General features: G+C 36.6%; 1 protein-coding gene across 9 annotated transcripts in view; it reads left to right on the top strand.

Annotated features, from left to right (window-relative positions):
• Positions 1-15528, top strand: part of LOC117563342 (protein split ends) — a 77409-nt gene that overhangs the window by 3912 nt on the left and 57969 nt on the right. For 5 of the 9 annotated variants that reach the window (XM_052002875.1, XM_052002874.1, XM_052002885.1 and 2 more), the window contains one exon: positions 1271-1806. The exons of 1 other annotated variant lie outside the window; for it this stretch is intronic. In XM_052002875.1, the coding sequence (XP_051858835.1) occupies positions 1640-1806 (167 nt within the window). In that variant the 5' untranslated portion in view covers positions 1271-1639. Of the gene's footprint in view, positions 1-534; positions 1807-15528 lie in introns of those variants that run through there. 3 more of the 9 variants (XM_052002876.1, XM_052002883.1, XM_052002884.1) reach the window with 3 other exon arrangements.

Raw genomic sequence — 15528 nt, 5'->3', positions numbered from 1 at the left:
CTGTCGCTCTATCTCGCTCTCACCACAGGCACCCCACTTTACTCAATGTGTATATGAGTTTGTATGTGTGTGTATGAGTAGCTATAACAACCACGTCAGACAGCGGCAGCAGCAGCAGCAAAGGCAGGCAGCAGCGCAGCAGTTCAGTGCAAACGTCAATTATAAGCAAACATACTCAGCAGCGAGGCAATGTTGCCAAACTTCTCTCACGCTACGCAGTGTGAACCAGACAGGGGATAGCGAGTGTGAGCGAGAGAGTGCGATTAAGCGCATTAGTCAGAGGGAGTCAGCAAACACTGTACGCTGTTGCCAAATTTCACGCCATCAACAAAAGGCAGCGAGCCAGCAGCAGCAGCAGCAAAGCATGAATGTTGTTCTTGTATTTCCATGTTGCTGCTTTTTGGAATTTTTAACATGCGCCCCGCTTGGCTTGGCTGGCTGCTTTTCTTATATGTACATATATATATATATATGTATATATATATATATATATATATAAATGTTTTTTTTTTTGTATATTGTTGTTGTTGGCCGGTTTTGTGGATTGATGGCGATGTTGTTGGTTCTTGCTTGGACCCGGCCCCGGTCCGGCTGCCTGGTTGCCATTGCCTGGCTTGTAACGTTGACTGGATTATAATAACGTGCTGTCGACGTCGCTGCTCGCATTTCCACCTTCTGTTCTTCGTTGTTGTAGAGGAAATGCGCTCAGCAGTCCCTTGCTATATAAAATAATATGCCTTCTTCTTCCCTTGTTGTCCAGGCAGCAGCGACTTGCTTTGCCTTGCCTTTTAAATTGAGCGCAAAGATCTTGCGTATCTCATAGATACACACACACACGTACACACACCGAAAGATTCACATACATTGTTGTTGAGCGTCCCATTGAAATTTCAATAAATTTAAATTGCTCTCTAGTTGAATTAAATTAAAACATTTGTTGTGTATATTTTTAGTGCTAAATTAACATAAATTGGCATCAGCTTTGTCGTTCGCCTTCTCCTCTTGGTGCATTCAAAGAAAGCAACTAATATGTATTATAACATAAATAATAATAATAATGATAATAATAATAACAGCGAAATAATATGGTAAATGATGATGATATATGTGTGGCAAAATTAAGTTAAGTTGAATGAGAAATGAGAAAAGAAAAGTGCAAAATGCTGTGTCTGCTCTTCGAAGAAAAAGAAATGTTAATCTAATAATATGCTAATCTTCAATCACTCCCCTTCATGTCCCTAAACGTTCTTCCCCCTCAATCTATTTACAGCCCCCCAATACTAAAATAAATGAAAAAGTAAAAAAAAAGAAAATAATTCGAATCGATGTATCGAATCGATTGATTGAATCGATCGTCGTGTGTTTTCACTGTGAGCAAAAAGTAAATGCAAAAAAAGAAAAAAGCAAAGCAAGCAAAAATGCAATGAAAAATTAAGAAATCAAGAGATCTAGTGCAAATTGAAAGTATCTCGAAAAATGTGCGAGTGAACCGAGAGAAAGAGAAAAAAGAAAAGAGAGAGAGAGTTAAATCTTGAAAGCGGGATATTCAATCAATGGGAGGAGCGCGCCCATTTAAAATTATGCGCCTCCACAACGACGGCATACGGGAAATGCTCAATAGATCGTGAGTTATCGAAACATGGTACGCGACAGCAGCCGTAACATTTGTTTTGGAAAATTAGCCGAAACTACGCAGCAGCAACAACAACAAATAGCCGTGGATAGTAGCAGCAGCAACAACAACAATAACAACAGCAACACTAACAATAACCATAGCCAGAAACTACTACGCGATACTTTGAAAAGGTAAGTTCCAGTTACAGATACCCGAGAGAACAAAAGAAACTTCTATTGTTTCCAGACTTCAAGGAATTTATTCCAGTTGTTTCCTATTCTGGATCTAAATAATACAATTCAACTTTTTATAGAAGTGTTTAAGTAATATCTCAGTTGTATCATACTTTAACCTGAAACTCCTAATTTATTTCGGACTTTGAGATAAATTCACTCATTAAAAGCATGACACTAGACACTGAAGTGTAGTTTCTTTATCTATTTTTAAAAAAAATATTCCATTCAAGTTTTAATAAATTTCAAACAATTCGTCATACATACAGTTGATTAAGCTCGAGTAAATTCCTTGTGAAAGTATTTTGCGATACTACACTTCAAAGTGCAGTACCTTTATCTTTTTCTAAAATATTCCATTCACCTTTTTGCATATTTTATTTACGCGGTTTCCAATTGGAAGTCAACGGAAATGTTTGCTTAATTAAGCTTCCGACATATTTCTCAAATTTTTAATAGATATTATAGAATGAACATCCTTCCCTTCTATTCTAACTAATTCTATTAAAACTAAAATCAAGTTCTCGACCGAAGTTCAAATTGCCCACAAGAAGCGCCTAGAAAAGCTCCATTTACTTGGCGGTCGTGTATCTTGCAGATACCTGGAATTTTCCATACGCGGAACCGTCAGAGATAGCTGGCTTCCAAATGTATCTGAGAAATGCAAATGCGTTTGCTGGCAGCTGCAGCAAGAGCAGAGCTGCGTAGGCCCTAAATTCAAGCTAACGGTTGACACAAAGCTCTGAGAGACGTCAGCTAGCCATGTGTATCTGAAAGATGCAGAGCGTGGGTCTGACGTTGACTTTGTGTGACAGTCAGTGACTATGACTATGAGTATGACTGGAGAGTGCTCTCTGCGCCCACTGGCGAGTCACGCAGTTCGTTCAATTTTATCCGTCATAGATCTCTGACACGTCGTCTGTTGGTTTCTTCCCAAAAAGACGGAAAGTATTTTAAGTAGATGCAGATGCAGCTTAGCATCTGTGTGTGTGTCTGCATCTGTGAGATACTTGTGCGTAACGTTTTTACCTTGACTTGTATCTTGTTGTAGCTTGGACCGCATCTTCTCTACCTGTGTGTGTGAGCCAACTGGCGACGTGTACAGAAAAATCAGCCTCAGCCCAAAAACGAAGAGAGACACAAACGTTGTGTGTCGGACCTAGACGACGGACATGTGGCGCTGTTGTTGACGTCTATTTTGCGTTATTACGTAATTTTGTACAATATTTTTCTGTTGTTGTAGTTGTAGTTGTTTTTGGGCCCAAAGAATCGTATGTGTGTGTGTGTGTGTGTCTGTTTAGACGCCTCTGTCTGCCTTTCATTTGTTGTTCTCTTGGCCAAACAAGTTTTGCTGATCGCCGCTGCTCTATACATTTATTTATTTATTTTCCTTCATGTCTTGTCTTGTTTAGTGTATTTTTTCTGTTTTTTTTTTCTTTTTTTTGGTTTGGTGCAAAAGTCGACACCTAATTGCTTCATTAGCCGGGCCTATACATTGTGGCCAAAATGTATGTTTGTTGTGTATGTTTTTCTTTTCTGGCCAAGTCATTAAAGCGGCCCATGAGCGCACAAGATACTTGAGACTTGAGTGGAGTTGCGTTGAGGTGCATTAAACCCGCATCAATGTCAGCAGAGCCAGAGCCAGAGCCCAAAACAACCGCAAACAACAACTGCGCCACTCTCTTTGGTAGTTTTGTCTCGGTTAATTACAAGACAATCGTCAAAGCACAGCTCAAAAAAAAAAATGTTTGAAAAAAAGCCAACATAAAAAACCAGTCAACAGCTTTTTGACATTGACAATGAACCGCGCATTGAACGCGAGAGCAACAACAACAACAGCAACAACAAATGATGGCTGGCCAAAATGTGCATAGATAAATTACGCACTAGACTCACTCTGTATCTGCGGGATACATTTCGTCCGAATAAACCATTAAAGCCAGCTGTGAGTGTTGATGATGACGCATGTGGCCCAAAATGCTTTATCGCCACCGCCGCATAGAATAAAGCGAATTCCATGAAGATTGTACAAATTAGCAAAGTGAAAGATCAGTGACGTGAACACTTGGCATTTCGCTGTTGTTGAAAATCAAAACAAAAGGATGTTGAAAGCACTAGATTTGATATGCAAAAGCAAGAGAAATGTAGTATCTTTTAAATGTATATATTTCTGATTTTTGTTGCTGTTTTTCAAATAGATAGTTATAAATAATGTCGCGATGATTGGTAAAAACAATAAAAACTATAGTTTTTATGATTCCAGGAAATTAATGAAATACTTTTGTACGAGTATTAGTTTCCTTTGTCTAACAATTCGGTATATTTTGCACTCAATGGTTCATTTTGAGGATAGTGGTATATAAATATACCATTGGTATTTTTAAAAAACGTATGACAATTCAGAATATATTGCACTCCATGGTTTATTTTGAGGGTAGTGGTATTTAAATATACCAAATAAGACCATTGGTATTTTAAAGGTGTTTTTATGTATATTATTTTGAAATATTTTAAGAAGTATGATATATTTTAAATGCAATACTATATAAATATACCGAATATAGCACTTTGTCTTTACTTCAATATTTTTCCGGTGTATTGATTTGGTATATTTTCAATCTGTTGCTGTAGGTATTTCTCAGTCGAGCACACTCGCTTTCTTAATAGTTTTTTAGACATTTAGTTTAGCTAGACATTTAAAAATTCCTGTGTAAACTAAACTCAGTTGCAATTTATAGACTTTTTTTTAGTATAACAAACTTACAACGCCCAAAAATCAAACTTTCCTTTTTTTTTTTAAGTTTACTCAATTCTGCCGCTGTAGAATTGCTCAACGTCGTGTTGCAGGGGCACCTCTCGAATTTGTGGCAGCTTTCAAGTGGATTTGTACAATGTGTGTTTACCAGTCAAATCTTTCAACACACTTTTTTTTGGTTTGATTTTTGCTTACGTTATAATACGGCAAAATATACGAATTTAAACAGTTCTTTTTATGGATTTGGCATTGTGCTTGATTGGTTTTGTTTCTTTCTTAGGCCTAAAAAGAGAAGAGATATTGTCGATTTGTGCTTCCCCGTTTGCGGATTTTGTTTTCAATTTCAATCAAATTGATTTCGTGTTTCGCTTTTTAACACACGAAATGCCAGAAAGAAAACTTGAAAATAGTTACAACAACAGCAACAACAAGAATATCAGCATTGAGGTATCAAATTTTTGTTTCAGCGCAAAAGCATTTGACTTGTTTCAATGTCATGTTACATTTATTGTTGCTGTTATTGTTATTGTTGTTAATGCATATACTACACATCGAGTCTACTCATAGTTGTTGTTTTTCTTTTTTTCTCTGCTCTGTGTGTTTTTGTATTATTTTGTTTTTTTTTTTCAATGTTCTTTTGGCATTGACAGCGTCGCGAGTTCTGTGGGGCAAAGCCAAAAAAGTAGATTAGATAGAGTGTGAAACAGCGCAGAATAGAACAGAAAGAGATAGAGAAAATGTGAATGCGAACTGTGTAGAGAAGAGAATGGAATGGAATAAATGTAGAAACAGAAGCAGAATAGAACCGAACTGAACTGAACAGAGAGCAATGCGCCCCACAAATTGTAATTGCTCACACGCAAGATAGATTCCATTTTTATTATGCCATATGTATCTGTATCTGTATCCGTGAGTGAATGTTGTATCTGTATCGGTGTGTGTGTGCGCGTTTAATTTGTTGCTATTTTTGTGTGTGTAAATTGCCAGACAGGGAAGAAATTCTAACGTTTTAGTTATCTTTTCACCTGCCTGTCCGTCCTTACCCAAGTTATGTAAAAACTACAAGTGCAACTGACAAATGGAAAACTTAAATTATTATATTATTTAATCTTGGAAGTCTCATAAATTCTTTGCGCATATATCACTCAGCAGGAATCAAAATTGTCATAGGTTATGTTTTTGAAACGCTACCAAAAAAAAAATAAAGAATTCTATTTAATCTCTCATATTGAAAACTTTATGGTTTTTGTTGTTAAAAATCTGGTATGTCAGCTGCAAAAAGCATTTTATGGCACTTGGCGATAAAAATACAATAAATTAACAAAAACTATGTGTCTGCTAGTCAATTTGGCATAATATCTTGGGCACTGTGTGACTTATAATGTTTAAATTTGGTTGCTAAAATAATAAGGATAAAAAAAATGAAAAACGTTGCTTTAAACTTTGAAATATAGTTATTAATTTTGATTATAGAATATGGGAGAAAAACAAGTATATCACATATACTGCTTAACTACCTAATATACTATATATTTAATACTTTACATTAATATTTATAGAGTATGTTGCAATATTTCAACCCTTATTTATAGACTCGTAATAAATTCACTTATAATTGTTTTTGTTTTTGCTAGATATAAACTTTGGTGATCTAACACCTCAACGTGTAGTAGTTCATTATAAAAAAAGGAAGTTATTTATAGCTATGCATTGTGCACTTAATGTGGTAGTTAATTACTAATAGAGCACACACATGGAGTTACTCATGGCATTGTTATTGTTGTTAATTTCTCCCTTGGGAGACGACAACTCTTGACTCATATCTACAACAACAAAATTTCTTTTTTTCCATTTACAGCCAGAATGTGTGTTGTTTTTCTTATTGTTGTTTTCCCTGTCGCGGTCAATTTTTGTGCACAGCTGATAAGAATAATTAATATATATTATATACAAAAAAAAAAAAAGCAAAGCAGAAAAATATTTCCGAGTTTTAAAATTGAGTTGTTGCCTTTTGTGTGGGGCGAATGAGTTATTGTATCTGCACACACACACATGTGCAAAAAGGTATCTATGAGTACGTTCAGGAACGCCTCGAGTGCTGCTAGCTAGCGGTTGTTTTAGATGTTGTTGTCGTTGTTGTTTTTGTTCGACAACTGCTTTTTGTTTTGCAAGTCGTGCAATTATTTGATTATTATTTGCATTGTTATTGTTTTACATTTTTGTGCCTTGCATTGCACATTTGCCATTGTTGTTGTTGTCACTGTAGTTTCGTAATGCTATATGCCATATAGAGTGGGGCTTTTTGGAGATAGAAGAAGAGGGAACGTGACAACGCGTCGCTGTTTTTTTTGTGTTTTGTCTGCCGCCTGGCGATGCGATAACTCAATTTTGTATTTCGTATGGGAAATTAGAAAATTCCGAAATAATTTCACACTTGAGTTGAGTTGAGCTGTCGCAAAGGGAAGCAGGGTGGAAGCAAGGCTTTCACAGGCAGTAGTCAGGCGACGTTGCCGAATTTCACACTCTCATACACGTTGACAAAAGGTGCTAAAGAAGCAGCAGGCGGCGATGCAGAGAAAGAGAGACTAAAAAAAAAAAAAGATTATCATGAAGACCAAGGCACAAATCGATTTTTATACCAAATAGTCCGTCGTATATGTGTATTATTACCTGTTACCAATGAAACCAGTTGATGTTGTTGTCTTGTTGTATTTACTATTTGTGTATTTTATTTTTCTTCGTTTTGTTGGGGGATTATGTCGCTTGTGACGTTTGCCAGGCACTCAAGAACCGGTTTAATGCTTTGGGCCTATCATTAAGTATCGATCAGGTGCTCACACACACACACACACGCATACCACACCAACTACAAGATGCATACATAATAATGCTCTTTGGAGCAGGCATAAATTAGCCTTTGTGTCCTGCTGCAAATGTGAATGCACAATGTATGGCTTCAAAGCTACAAAGATACAAAAATATATACGAGCACACAACCAATCAGACAAACACACACACACACTCACATAGCAAGAGCGAGATCTACAACAACTACTATGTTGCTCGGCTGCTGTTGCTGCTGCAAAGCTACAGCGACAAATGCGTTGACTGAAGTGAAGTTTGGCAACGCTGGAAAACAACGACGTCGCATCTAACCGCAGCAGCAGCAACGACGACAGCGCCAGCTGTAGACGCTCGATTGCTGCTTGTTTTTCTTGTTTCTTTTGCACAAACACAAACACGCACACATACACAAGCAGAGACTTGGCCGTCTTTGCTTGTTTTCAATTAGAGGCGACTACAAAAAGCAGCAAAAAAAAAGCAGAAGATGAAGAAGAAGAGAAGCAGAAATATCAGCAGCGGCAAAAGAAAAATACAAGCAGCGGCCGTTGTCGTCGTCGTCGGTCGTGGTTGTTGTTGCTTTTGCTGTTTGCGAGCAACTTTGCGAATACGCCGCACGTTGTGTAAACATCAGTCGCTGTCGCTGTTAACGTCGACGTCGCCGCCGCCGCTCGTCTGAGCCAATTTGAATTTTGCAGCGACGACGTACACGACAAGCGCTCTCTCTCTGTCTCTCTTTCGCGCTCTGTCGCTCACATCGTTGTCGCTGTAGCAGTTTTGCTTTTGTGGTCGCTGCCGCTGTCGCTGCCAACAGCTGCTGCGACTGCGGCTGCTTTTGTAGGTTTTCTTCTTTTGGCGCAGCGTTTACTTTATTTTTATGCTGGCATTTTTGCGGCTCTTGAATTTTGCACATGTGTTTGTGTACGATTGTGTGCTAGGGTTTATGTGTATGTGTGTGTGTGTGTGAGAGAGTTGTGTGTTTCTGCTGCTGTCGCTGCTGCTGCTGCCGCTGCCTGCCTTTGTCGTTTAATTGCAAATGAGTCATGCACACACACGCACGCACACAGCTACAATTCAAAGTCCGCATGGCCAGCAGCAATTTGTGTGTTGTTACTTTAATCAATTGGACTTTTGCTTTATGAGCATAGCATACACATCCATCCCTCTTTCTCTATCTACTATCCATCCATCGTCAGAGATCTGTCTTGGATTGTGGATGCAGGAAGCAGCCGCTTAATGGCGGCTCCTCGTAATAAATATAAACAAAATAAATAAATAAATAGCTGAACAAGTAAATCTCATCGTCAATGGCGTCTGCTGCTGCTGCTGCTGCTTTTAGCCAGATTAGCCAGAGAGCCCCATTGAGTTTTTATTTTATTTTATTTTTTTTTTGTCTTCCCCCCTATTTTCAGTTATTCATTTTTTTTGTTTTGCTGTTGTTTTTGTTTTGGACAATGCGAAACAAAAGCGTTCAAGTGGAGAGATCAAAGCCAGGCAACAGAATTTGTTTCGGGGCCAAGTATTCGCAAAATGTCAAGTTGTGTGTGGCATAGATAACTCAAGTGAAAAAGAGAAAATCAGCAGGGAAAATACTCTGATCATACACACACATAGAAACCCTCTTAATGGTAGCTATTTAGATTAATAATTTCGATAAAAATTATGCTGTCTTTATTTGACAAAGAGTTGCAAGTATTTTCAACATTTTGTCAAAAGTCTCATACATTTTAGTGGAAAGTTCAAATTGTGAGCTAAAGTTATTAAAACCGATAAGTTATTTACTATCGATAAGTAACTTAGGAATAACTATTCATGTTACTATCGATTATATAAAGAACTTTACGTTCGATTGTTGCAAAAACTGCCTGAAAATGTTATATTCCTGATGACTATACAAAATTATTATATTAGTTATTAAAATCGATTACTAATTTACTATCAATAAGTATATTAACATATTACTATCGATAAAATAAAGAACATTACCAATTTATTGCAAAAAAAAACTGTCTAAAACTATTATATTCATGATGACTATACAAAATTATCGCTTTGTCATACTATCGATAAGCTAAAATGTTGCATTTAATTTGCAAGAAATACAATTCAAATAGAGAACTACAATTCAAACTAAATAATCGAAAGTCCAATTGTATATACATAGTTAGTTTGTTGTTTACAACTCAATAATTCCCTTTGCCTTTCTCTTTGTCTCGTGTTTTGTGCTTACTCTATTCGCTTTGTGCAATTGAAAGTATGGAATAACTAATGAAAACAATCAATTCTCATTAGGAAATCGATAATCGATTATATATGCGTTTTGCAACGGTTTTCTATTTCCATTTCCATTTCTATTTCCCTCCCCTTCCCACTCTAATAATTGTGTGTGCTATATGAAATACACTGACACACTTCTCAGCAAGATACTTCCCTGGCAATTTTCATTTCCAACTAACTAACTAACGCATGTGCCTTACACATGTGTGAGATATTGCATCTCTTTCTCTCATTGCATCTATCTCTCACTCGCACTCTTTGTTTGCGATGCGTGCAAGCAATTTGCATATTTCATTGCATTTGCCTCGTTTCATATTCAACAAACAATTTACAATTCGCATTTTTCCTTTATTTTCCCTTCCATTTGCAATTAGTGTTGCAATTAAAAATAATAATTAAAAATTAATCTTATATGCGGCCCCTTTTTTGGAATGACAGAAAGAGAGAGAGAGAGAGAAGTGGGAGTGTGAGTGAGAGAGCTGGAATAAAAAACAGCTGACAAGTGCACGCTGAACTGAGAAGAACAATCAAATAATATAATAAAAAAAAAACAAAAACGACAGAAAAATGTTACGTAAAGCGTAAAACACACGCCACGCTTTATATTGTTATTATATTTTGTTCAATTATAAAATATATACGATGAGCAACGAAATTGCAACAATCAACGTTAATAAAAATGCCACAAGCAGCTGACCAACTAACAGATACCCTGTTAACAAAGAAATGTGAAACGAAAGAAAGTTTTCATTACGAAATGTATCATATTTTAATAGTTAATAGTTGTAGATCTAATATTTATATTTAAAAAAAATATAAAATTAATAGAAATTTAGTGAAACTCTTTTTCAATTACCTTCAAAACAGGGTAGCTGTTGATTGCAACCCAAAAAAGAAAACACGTATACGACTCGTGTGACGCCCCCGTAACTGCAATTGCAATAATTGACAATAATTTAAGTAATTATTGTTGAAAATTACTTTGATTTTTTTATTTCATGTACACACACACACGCACACCCTTCGGACTTCCGTTGTGGCAACAACAAAAATTCGATATACAATCAGCGTGCAATTATTTATAGATACATTTGTATCTTCCTCTGTCGCTGTCACTGTAATATTAATAAAAACGTCGAAATAAATAAAAAAATTAAAAACCACGAAAAAACCCCCCTCGCTCGCAATTATCAAAACTGAAAATTATTTTCATACACAGCGAGCGAGCACGATGACAAGTTTCCCCACCACATCAGATCGCTGGTCAATTAATTGACAGGCCCATCACGTGCCCTTTGCAACTTTGTACGTGAACATTGTTCATCATTGCGCGCAATTCAGATACATTGTTTAGATACTAATATATAGTATATTCAGTATATAGTATGGCATATATGTTGGATTTACTAGTTTGGTCTGCTTAAGCTCTCTATTCGCGCCCTATTGCTAATTGATTTTGATTAGTTGAGGGCGGACGACCCGCATAATGTTTCTCCCGATCTTTAGCTCGCTTTACATTCAGCTTTTTTTATGCAGTCACTTGGCTTGGCCAATGTTCGAGTTCATTGCACTCATTGGCTTCGTTTTTTTTGTTGTTTTTTTTGGGCACACGCTCTTGTGCAAAACCTTTGAGAGAGAGAGAGAGACCCACAAAATGCCAAATGTGGCTGACGAGCTGCACTTGCTGTTGGCCAATTGTTTCATGCCAAAGCCAAAGCCTGTCTAGCTGAGCTGTTGGGCTGTTGGGCTGGACAGGATGCGCGCTGTCTGCTTTTGAATGGCGTCAAATTGGCGAATATTGCAATTCACGACTTTTGCTAGTGATGACAAACAAAAAAACGGCTAGATCATAAATTTAAAATAAGTTATAAAAGTTGCCAAAAGTTGTAGAATTTTTTTTCTGTCCTGTAATTGAACACATTTAAAAGAAGACGAGAGCAAGAATATATACAAATGTAAATTAAAAACTAAAAATTAATAGTACTCATGAATGTTTTCTTGAATTTGATTAAAAAAAAAATTAAAACAACTATGAACTTTTGAAATGAAAAAAAATATAAATCTATTAGCTTGTTGTACTTTATTAAAAAAAAGGTTTAAAACTGGAAAGTTCTTTTAAAAAAATATAAATAGGAATCTATAGAAATTTTTGATTGTATAAAAATGTTTTTTATTGAGCATAAATTCTAATAAAAAATAATATTTGTGTCTTAAATTTACAGTAGGTAACAACAGCAAATCTAGTAAAGAAATTTAAAAATGTTATTTTTATTGAGCAAAAATTTTTAATATAGATTATCTGTGTCTTAGAATTAATGTATAGTTGACAGCAACTGTGATCTAAAATTTGGGTTTACACTTTAATTTTATGTTGTTAAATGATGATGATAACGAGCAAACTGCATTAGAATAAAAGCAAAACAAATTTTACAAGAAAACATGAGTTAATTTAGAAAAAAGAGAGCAAATTTTATTGTTTTAACCTATTAAATTAAATTTAATTATATAATATACAACTCTATCTTCAATTTGCGGAAAGGAATAAGCAAAAAACATCTTTATGAAGTTTTGTTTCTGTCGCACTGCTATTTCAAAGTTCACTGCAAATTTAGAAAATCCTAATAAATCTATCTAAATGTAGTAGTTTATAACTGCATCATCTAGATGTTGCAATATACATTTTTCATACGTAATTCAACTGCGCCCTTTTAGAGCTTTTATTGCTCATCTCTCAAGTGCCATCTCTAGTGTCAGGTGACGACGGATGAGTCAGCAATTCAATTGACTCTGCCTGTCGCCTGGTCATTTCCTGCAAAGAAAGAAAAAAGTACTCCCCTTTGAGCCGCTGATGATGATGATAATGATGATGATGTGGTGATCTGCCCCTTGCTGTCAGACGCGCTTTGAATAGACGATGTGGTTGTTTGTTCCATAGTCCAGTTCTAGACTGAGTTGCTTTCTTATTCATTAAGCCTTTCGCTTTCATGAGACAGAACAATGCCAGCCCAACTCAGCCCAGCTAGCCAGCGGCTACTTATAATAAAACTGCTGTCCAGCTCAGCTAAAGATACAAATATATATCGAGAGAGAGAGAGAGAGAGGGAGAGAGACACATGAGGAGCTTCCTGCGATGTGTGTGTGTGTTGTGTCGCAATGAATCACAGTGCAGACAATGAGCATAATGAGCATGCTAATCACGATGATGATGTATGGCTGGACTTGGCTTTAGACCTTGAGAGCTGCATCTGCCTCTCTTTCACTCTCTTCTCGCTCTCTTGTTTTGCATCCTGTGGGCAAATTTGTGGGCTCGTCGCGTCTTTTTAAAGCAACGCTTCTGCGTCTTGCATCTTTAAGCGCAACACAAACAAAACTTGACATTCAAATGCGAGTTTCCTCCCCTTTTTTTTTTTTATAAACATTTTTTTTCTTCCTTCTATTTATTTTGTCTGCGACATGCCCAAGAAAATCCGCACAACTCGCCGAATATAGAGGGGGCAAAATGCGAAGACTTCTAGACAAGAGGCAGCTGTGTCGACACAAACACACACACATCGAGAGAGAGTTTGTTGTATACAAAAAAAAGGGGTATTCCTATGTACAATTTCCATATGTATTTTGCTGCATTTGCATTCAATGAATGAAACGTTCGTTGGCTGCCATAATTCCAGTCTAACCTTCCTTGTTCTGACTACATTTTGATTTATATAGCTGCGTTTGTTTGCTTGTGTGTGTGCGTAGCGCGTATGCAAAATAAATCGTAGGTTAAGTTATGCAAATGAACTTGAGAGTTTCCGCGCACAACAACAAGCAGCTGTTGTTTTTTTTTGTCGCTGTGCCACCTTTGGTACTTTGCACTAATTGCCGTTAAATGAGCAAAGCTCTGACTCATGAATCGCAATCACACTTTGTAGTTTGCCAACTTTCTACGTGGCGGAAATTTGTCTCCCCATCAGACAGTTATTGAGCTGCACCTCCCACACACAAAAAAGATACTGTTATTGTTACTGCAAATCTGATTCGATATATGTCTAGACTCTAGACTTGACCCCCTCGACCAGCTTTGTGTTGGCCATGGCTTTTATTTGCATTCACTTGGCTGCTTATTTCTTGACCACAAAATAAGCCCATTTTGTTGTATGCAATTTCCTTAAAATAGTTTGCTTAATTAGCTGCGACTTTTGCAAAGATTGACGTGGTCTTCAAACTATTAATGAATATCTATTTTTAATGGTATTTGAAAAACAAGTCGGAAAGCTGCAGTCGAGTGAGCTCGACTGTGAGATATCTGGTGCGGTATTAATTTTAAAATATACTAAATTAATATATCGCCAAATACTAAAAATATACCAACGTGTATATTTGGTATACTGATATAGTACTAAATATTTAATTAATTTTAAATTGTACCAAATATACCGAAAAATTCTAAAATATACCAAAGGCTACTTTTGGTATATCGATATATTACTATATTCAAAATATACAAGATTAGCTAGCATGGCTATGTAAATAATTAATTTATTTTAAAATATACCGAACAATTCCAAAATATACCAAATTCTATTTATGGTATATCGATATAATACTACATTTTCAATATACCATAGAGTTCTTGCACATACAAAAGTATTTCTGAACGCAGCCATGGCTATATCGTCTCGTCTGTCAACTCTGATCAAGAATATATATGCTTTATAGGATAGGAGATGTCTCCTTTTGTCAATTACATACATTTCCTGCTGGCACAAAGTTATAATACCCTTCTACCCTATAGACAGCAGGTATATCTAAGTTATTCATAAAAAAAAAACTATTTTGCTGCAATTTCTTAAAATAAAAACGTTTTAATTATGAAAGATACAAATATTTAGCATGAAAAACAATACATCAAAAACTACTCATTATTTCCACCTAATGAAATCAATCAGGCAGCTGCCTGCTAGACACAATATGGATTTCCTTTTTGTTTTTCTACAACTGCTGCAAACACAAATGGAATTCGAGACTTAAGGCAAAAAAAAAAAAAAAAAATAAGGAGAAGAGCAGCTGAGGTTCTTTTGAAATCGATATCTGCGTCAGCTAATTCGACTTGGTCTGATCGCATTTCGAGAGGTGACGGACGTTGAAAATGCTGTTTTATTTTCCAGTGAAAATGTTTTCCCACTGCTGCGATGCATATAGATCACATGTAATCAGAAATCAGAGCGAATAGAGAGCCAATGGCAGCGAGCAGTCAATCAATTTAATGAGCTTTGCGCTTAGCACTGAAGGCGTCTTATGCGGGCCTTAAAAAGTATCTATCAGATACTTTGCAGCTGCTGCGGTCGCTTGGTCTCTGCTGCTGTGGCTTAAAGACCGCTTTTGTGGCATTCTTTCTCACAGCTCTCACCCACACACACACACACTAACACACACGCATAGGCAACAAACACCCACTGCAACAGAATGTGGCTTTGGTCTTGGGCAACGCCTTCTGCTTCATGCCCCCATCGAGTGTTGCATCTCTAGAGCGCGCGCAAAAAAAGAATACAACAACAAAAAGAAAAAGAAAAACGAGTTGGCTTCGCAATGCTGCAACGTTGTTGCACGTTGCACTAGTTGCAACTAGTTTTCATTGTTGTCTATATAGTATATGCCTGCGCAGCTGGCCAAACGTATCGTGTATCTGTATCTTTGTATCTGTAGCTTAAGAATGAGCTCAGCGAACGCTCGACGAGTTCGTGAACTGTCAACGTCAACGCTTTGCCTCCATCTTCATTGCATATTTGTTGCACTCGCTAACTAAGAAGAGTGCAATAACTTACTCT

Source organism: Drosophila albomicans, chromosome 2L (assembly GCF_009650485.2).
Source record: "Drosophila albomicans strain 15112-1751.03 chromosome 2L, ASM965048v2, whole genome shotgun sequence".
Taxonomy (NCBI): Eukaryota; Metazoa; Arthropoda; class Insecta; order Diptera; family Drosophilidae; genus Drosophila; species Drosophila albomicans.
The sequence above is the reverse complement of the archived record's forward strand: the minus strand, read 5'-3'. Positions and strand labels throughout refer to the sequence as shown.